We start from the raw sequence: 7,734 nt of genomic DNA on the forward strand, positions 1-7,734 counted from the left end.
CTTTTGTTCACAGGATTGCTATGAGTCGTACTCTACTTGACAGCAATCAACAAGAAGTTAGTAATGCTTACAGGACAGAACAGCACTAACTTCTGTTATGATAAGTCTTCCAAAGCTGTAAATCTTTCTAAGCAGATTAGCCCCATCTTTCTTCAATAGAACAATCTGTGGGTTAGAAGTGTCATCCTTTTGCCATCATATAGGAATACGGGGCTTTAACCACTGCACCACTAGGGCATCAAGAATAAAGGTTTAGGGATCAGAAAAGCTCATGAAAAACTATTCGCATTTCATACTCAATTTTATGATGCTTATGTTCGCTAGACTCCAAATGACTAAAGAGAGTATTTCAACATGTAAGTAAGAGTTCATTTTAAACTTGGAAATATAATACTAATTCACTACTAGTAAGTGATGAATAATAGGGACTAGGGTAAAACTCATTTAAAAAAATGTACAGCTATACCATATTTGTACTTATGGGACTGGATTAGTTTATTCAGGGTAATGCTCTCCAGTCTCTCCCAAGTTAGGTAGTGATTTACGAAATTATTACTCCTGCATGCTTTGTAGTATTTCACTGTATGATAATTTCTCAATCCATTAGATTGTGGCTGGACATCTGGGCTGTTTCCATGTTCTTGCGATGATGAATAATGCTGCTATGAACACTGGTGTACAAGTCCCCAGTTGTGCCACAGTTCTCATTTTCTCAGGGTATATTCCAAGTAGTGGATTAGCTGGATCAAATGGAATATCTATGCTCAGCTTTTTGAGGAAGCTGAACATAGAAATTCCAAACTGCCTTCCAGAGTGTTTGTATCATTTTACAATCCCACCAACAATGTGTAAGAGTTCCTATCTTGCCACATCGTATCTAACATTTATTACTTGTTGTCCTATTAAACCGTGCCACTGCTACTGGAATAAGATGGTATCCATTATTGTAGAATGTGTATGAGGATCCAAGGGGGCAAGTGGGAGCAGAGGGGCAAGGATGAGGAGAGGGGGAATAATCATAGGGTTGCAGAATTTTACAGGTAAAGGCAGAGATAGGTAAAGGAAATGAGAAAGATCTGGTGTGAAAAACCAAAGTATAAGAACTTTGTAAGTAAATAAGTATAAAAATAAAATTTTATTTAAATAAAAAAAATACCAAAAAAAGTATAGCTGGCTGTAAAAGAAGACAAGGAAGAGAAAGAAGAGGGAATTAACATTTTTTTTGGCCCTCCCTTGTTCCCTTATCTTTATCTCATGCACTTTACTTCTCACAACAGCATTATCAAGAAAGTACTATTCCAATTTTACAGATGAAAATAAATCTCAAAAGCCTAAATAATATAAATAATTTGACGTTACATAGAAGAGACAATGTAGCTTTGGATGTAAATTTTAATCTGTTTCATTCTAAGGATCACAATTGGCATAAACAAAGGACTCCCAAACTACCAGGCCCCATGGCAATAAAAAGTCTCAAAAACAAACTGTTACACACCTTTTGTGTTTCATCTTTCTTCTCCTGTTTGAGAATGTCAGTTAAATTAATGAGCTTTTCCATAGCCTCCACTTGTCTATTCAGGTGCTTCAAATACATTCCACAAGCACGACAGTAGGATTCCAAAAGCAGGCCGAACCTCTGACTCACTGTTTTATTGTGCATCTCAGATCTAAAACAACAGCACAAGATTAGATTTATTGTGTATGTGTGTGTGTTGTTGCTGGGTGTCACTGATTAAATTCCAATTCTCAGTGACCCATAAAACAGAACAGAAGTGTACAACTGCCCCACTGGGGTTTACTGGCTATAATTTTTACAGTAGATAGCTAGAATTTTCTCCTAAAGAGTACCTAACAGGTTTGAGTCACCAACCTTTTAGGGTTAAGTAGTTTAACTGTTGCCCTACTGTTGTAATGTACAGTTGAGTTGGATCTGACCTATAACTGACCTTCTAGCAGGTTTTCAAAGATAGTTAATCACATGGGAGGAGACTGGTGACCTTTCTCCCTTGGAGCAGCTGGTGGATTTGAACCATGTTGCTTTAGTTTGGCAGTGCAATTCTTTACCACTTGGCCACCAGAGCTCCCTGTTGCACTACGAGGACTTCATATCTCTGTACACGTAGTAAGTAGTCTTACAAATTATACAATCTTCTTTTCTAAAAAAAAATAACTCATGGCCTGAGTCAGAATCGACTCCCAGCTGGCCCTGCAGTGGGTTTCCAGAGGCTGTAAATCACATGGGAGGTGACTCCTCACCTTTCTCCCAGAGTAGCTGCTATATTTAAATTGCTTGCCTTTGGGTTGACAACACAACTCCTTAGTCACTATGCTACCAAAATTTACAAAATACATTTCCTAAATGCAATTCATATTGTTACTCTGTGCCGCTGAATTGGGAACTCACTTACAGCTGTCCGTCCAGTGTTTTTTTAGAGGCTATCAACTGCACAGGAAGAGATTGTCTATCTTTGTCTCCTGGAGCAGATGGTGTATTTGAACCACCTGCCTTCAGATTGGCAGTGCAAGTCCTTACCCACCAGGCAACCAGAGCTCCTTGCAATTAATATTACAATCATACTGACAATAAAAAAAAAAAAAGATCAAAACTTACTATTTAGAAGGAGTAAGATCAAGAGTTTCATATTTCCAGTTCCTGGAAATGCAGACTTAAACTGGTTTTTAGATTTATTTCAAGTATATTTTATTCATTAATTTCATACCACTTTCATGGAAATCTATGAATAGGAAAGCAGTCCATAATGATCACCTTTCTTTCTTTTTCTTTCCTCCCTATGGAGCTCTGGTGGCCTGGAGGTAAGGGGCTGAACTGCCAACCCAAAGGCAGGCAGTTTGAATTCATCAGCTGTTCCACAGGACAAATAAGCACAATCTCCCTTAGTGCAACTTACAGACTCTGAAAACCTGTTGAAGAGCCAGCTATGAGCTGATTCAGATTTGAAAGCACATAGCAACGACAATATCATTCCAAGACACGTAACATAAGAAAAGCACAAATTACAACAAAATGTTTTGGGTGGGGTAAAGAATTTTCAGAATTTTTTATACTATGTCTAAGTTCAAACAGATTTATCTTGGAGAGGATGAAACCAAGCTACTCCTTGGAGGCAAGGATTCTGGGGCTTCGTCTGACATACTTTGGACATCTTGCCAGGAGGGGTGGGTCCTTGGAGAGGGACATCATGCTTGGGAGGGTTGAGGGACATCGCAGGAGGGGAAGACCCTCTATGAGATGGATTGATTCGGTGACTGGGGTAATCGGGATGGGTGTGTCAGAGGCGGTGCGGTTGGCGCAGGATAGAGCAGGGTTTACGGCTGTTGTGCACAGGGTCGCTATGAGTCAGAAACGACTCATAACAACAACAACAACAACATGTCTAAGTTACTTTAAGGCCTGCTTCTAGGTTCTATTTGTAATTCTAGTTTATGACTTCTAACTTTGAATGCTAGATATTTTAGTCTGCAAGATAATTTTTTAAGTAGCTTTTTTTCCCTATGAAAACCTTTTAATTGTGCAATTATTGCCTTGCATCCCAAATTTAATAATTTTCCTCTTTATTTTGAGATATTTTTATCCAGAAAAACAGTAAAACTTACTGCATCATTAATCTGGATAGAGCAAATTTTACTTTTTTTGAAGTAATATCAAATATCTACAGCTACTTTTCTCCTCATTTACATATAAAATTCAATTTTGAATTTTACTAATTTAACTTCAAAGAGAAAAAGCTAAGTGAAGCTTGTAAAACAACAAATCTTGAAGATATATCAAACAAAAACAAAAAGCATAAAAGTAATTATATCTACATCTGCCTTGTATATTATACTGACACTAAATATGACACTAAATATATTTAAAAAGTAAATATACAAATATGGAATTTAATGGGAAAATAATTTGACTTACTTTAAATGCCAAAAGAAAAAGTGCCCAATCCTTTGGTTAGTCAAAGCTTTCTTAAGTAAAAACCTCACAAGCAGGTTATCCAAATATTGTTCATATTTTAGGACCTAGGTGATTAAGCAAAACAAAACACTCCACATGAATCAGGAGCAATGTCTGCACAGCTGGAGTTAAAGAACATTTTTTAGAAAGAAAGTAAACGCTACTTGAAATTAAAGAAACGTTTTGGGGTTTTTTTTACCACCAAAGCATAAAATCAGTTAACACAGTGGATTCTCAAAGTAGCATGAGTTTAGAATAAAACACTATGTACCATCTGACATTATTTTACCTGCACGAGCTGAATTAGGTACTGAGAGAGTTTGTCATCTGTTAAGTATTTTTCCAAGCATCGAACAGCAAAACCTCGAACCATAGGATCTGGGTAATTACAGTCCAGAAGCTCCATGGCTTGTTCAGGCTTGATTGGAGGCCAGTCTTTTACCAAGCAATACATCTGCAGTGAGAACGACATGAAACCAGATGTGAAGACCAAGACATTTGCAAATGAATCCTAATAAACATTGCCTTAGCTTCTTATTTTAATATTAGCTTGGGCAAAGCCCACTTAAACAGTGTTTAAACTTTTCTGTTCTAAATAATTTTACCTGTGGGAGTGGTGTAAACCACATTTCTCCCATTGTATGATCATTATTAATTTAAAACAATCTATTTCATTTCCTATGCTTATAAAAACTTTGAAAGAAAACATGTTAAGTGACTTAGCAGTTTTGTACAATATTTACTCAATAATACTGAGCACACATTTACCTGGGCTACTTCATCTCTAGAATTCCATTTAACAGACAGGAGCAATTTGGGCAGAATTTCAGGGATAGTCACACAGTAGTGCCTGTATGGGAAAGACAAAATAAAAAAATAAAATTCATTCATACTAATCAAAAGGTCTAGAAAGCTAACTCTTCAATTATACATTCTTTAAGTTGTTCCAAACACTTTAAAAATATTTACCATTACTAGTCTGCTTAAAGTATCAAAAGAAATCAGGGTTTAGTACTATAGTTTGTAGCTATGTACATATATACTTAATAATTTTAATAGCGAAGATGACAAAGGGAAAATGCAAATAGAGGAAAAGTACTTAGGAAAAACTTGGTTAAGAGTTAAAAAAACTAAGAGTATATTTTACAGTATACTTTTTATATAGCTCATACTATTTGACCAACTATTAGAGAGCTCTGGTGGCCTAACGGTAAGAATCTGCACTGCAATCCTGAAGGCATGCAGTTAAAATCTGACAGCTGCTCTTGTGGGAGTAGGAGGGGCAATCTCCCCCTGTGTGATTAACTGCCTCTGAAAACCTACTGGAGGGTCAGCTATGGGTCAGTTCCAACTTGACAGTACACAACAACAACTACATTTAATAATTTACTCAAAACTCAAACTACTATTGAGGAGATTCCAACAACCCCCCTGGTGAGTTTCTAAGGCTGTAAATCTCAATGGGAGGAGCCAATCCAAAATGCAAATAAACATGATCTCTAAGAAGTAGCAAATGTGTGCACTTTTAATGCACTTTCTGAAGAAACATACTGCAGCTGCTTTATTTAGATTTATCAGTGGGCACTTCTTAAGTATCAGGCTCATTTTCACACAAACGAAACGAAGTAATTACTAGGTCAAGCTTCTTTGTGCTTCAAATCCACCATTGGCTCCTCAGGAGAAAGATGGGCAATGTTCTCCAGTGTGATTTATGGCTTTGGAAACCCAAAGGACAGTCAACTATGGGTTGGTTCCAACACAAAGCCAATGAGTTAATTGAGTAAAATGGATTAAAAACAATAGGCTATTTTTTTGGCTCCAGAATTTTATAATAAAAGCCAAAATCTAAAAAAAAGCTATGTCAGCGTTTAAAAAAAAATCACCTACAACATGCAAGGTAAGTATCAGCATGATTTCCTAGAAATATCAATTTATAGATATAGCTTTAAAGAGGGATAATGTTTTTAACAAAATAGTCCAAACACATGAACTCTGCGTTATTTATTCTAATGAGTATGGGAGAAATACAGCAGGAACTGCAAGTCCAGTCTTCTTTTGTAACAGAAGAAAGAAAAGAGGCATTTTCCATCTTCTACTTACCTGTGGCTCCACAGAAAATCCTTCTCTTGCTCAGTGATTTCAGAGAGAGGATCTCGTGTACAGATTGCTCGGAGCTGTTCTTTGTCATTTTCTCGTAATTCATTGTCTCTAGCTAGTCTGTTACTCTGGAAAACAAAGTTAATTTCTCAGATACTATTTCTTTACTGTCTCTGCCCTCATTTCCTGAGTGATCTATAAAAAGACAAAACGAATTTTTAATGTAGTTTATACTGTTTTTCAGTCATAAAAGGGCTTATTGTCATTGCAAACTTCATTTTCAGAGAAAAGGAAAAATCAATTAAGATAGTATTTGCCAAATAACCAGTAACTCTGATCTTAGTTACCCTCATTATCAACTACCTAAACAGCAACTGTCAAAGTTAGTCATAGGAGTCCAGATGCAGACATTAGAAGTGAGCAATGAAGAACTTCTCCTGTTAAAGCTCTTCCTATTATACCATGAATTAATTAGTTAATGCTAGAATAGAAAGAATAAAATTTAAAAATGTAAACTTTACCATGTTCTTTAAACACACATCGTAATATGGTAAGGCTTTGAAATTTAAAAAGAAAAAAAGAGGAGTACACGTTTCATTAAAATATTAGAAAATATTTTGTGTAATTCTATGTATTTATTCACAGTAATTGCATAACTAATAATTATGAATGTATATTAACATATTATGCAAATTAAGCACACATCTTTAGAATGGGTTGCATATATTCCTAATGATTAACAATTAAATCATGGAGCCTTGCTAGTATAATAGTTAAGCACTTGCATGTTAACCAGTAGGCTGGTGGTTCACATATACCCAGTGGCTCTATAGGTGACCTACAGATCTACTTCTGTGAGGATTACAGCCTTGGGAATCCTAATGGGCAGATCTACTCTATCACATGGGGTTCCTATGCACCGGAATCAACCTGAAGTCCTCAACAACTACTTGGGAACAACTGTGAGTAGCTATAGCACTGGGCAATAGCATTATCTTTCAGGACTTCTGGAAATGTCTGCAGACATTCTGTTTGTGGAGACACCTTTTGGGAGTGGGGATGGTGATGCAACTGTTGCTGCAGTTGTGTGCCAGGGAATTGGAACTGACCCTTAGCTGACCCTCCAGTGGGGTTTCAGAGGCTCGAAATTGTATAGGAAGAGACTGCCAATCCTTCTCCTGTGGAACAGCTGGTGGATTTGAACCACATGTCTTTGGGACTGCAGCACAGAGCTCCCTGGTGATAAGCCACTGGCATCCATTAAATCACTCATTCACTCATTGCTATTGAGTTGGGACTGACTCAGAGCTGACACTCCAGCATGTTTCTGACTGTTTGCCAGTGAGGCATGGCCTGTGGGCAGCAGCACAAATACTTACGGACTCCACCATTAGAGGACAAGAATGCGGCTCCACATTAAACAAGGCACAAAAAAAAAACCCTAATCAGAATTGTTTGGCAAAAAGTGTCAACAGTGTCAAAAATGAGAAATCCTGCTCTATGACACCATTATCTGTCTTTCTGCATTCATATTTTGTCTAATAATTATGAAACATCTTCTATCAGTTTTCCTCTCTCTTGTCATGAGCAGAAATGTGAAGTTATTAATTTTCAACTGTTTCCAATGAAAATCTAAAAACAGATTACCAAGATGGGCTTTTTATGTCTTTTTT

The 7,734-nt window shown here is 36.8% G+C and overlaps 1 protein-coding gene across 1 annotated transcript in view; it reads right to left on the minus strand.

The window, feature by feature from the left end:
* Positions 1-215: 215 nt before the first annotated feature.
* PIK3CA (phosphatidylinositol-4,5-bisphosphate 3-kinase, catalytic subunit alpha) overlaps positions 216-7,734 on the minus strand; it is an 86,642-nt gene continuing 79,123 nt past the window's right edge. The window contains exons 10-15 of the mRNA XM_006892186.1: positions 6,065-6,189; positions 4,733-4,814; positions 4,254-4,418; positions 3,926-4,029; positions 1,496-1,667; positions 216-230 (exon numbers count right to left, since the gene is read on the minus strand). Coding sequence (XP_006892248.1) covers positions 216-230; positions 1,496-1,667; positions 3,926-4,029; positions 4,254-4,418; positions 4,733-4,814; positions 6,065-6,189 — 663 coding nt within the window. The remainder of the gene's footprint in view (positions 231-1,495; positions 1,668-3,925; positions 4,030-4,253; positions 4,419-4,732; positions 4,815-6,064; positions 6,190-7,734) is intronic.

The sequence above is a fragment of the Elephantulus edwardii genome, unplaced genomic scaffold (genome assembly GCF_000299155.1).
Source record: "Elephantulus edwardii isolate Elephantulus edwardi_28Jun2011 unplaced genomic scaffold, EleEdw1.0 scaffold00112, whole genome shotgun sequence".
Lineage (NCBI taxonomy): Eukaryota > Metazoa > Chordata > Mammalia > Macroscelidea > Macroscelididae > Elephantulus > Elephantulus edwardii.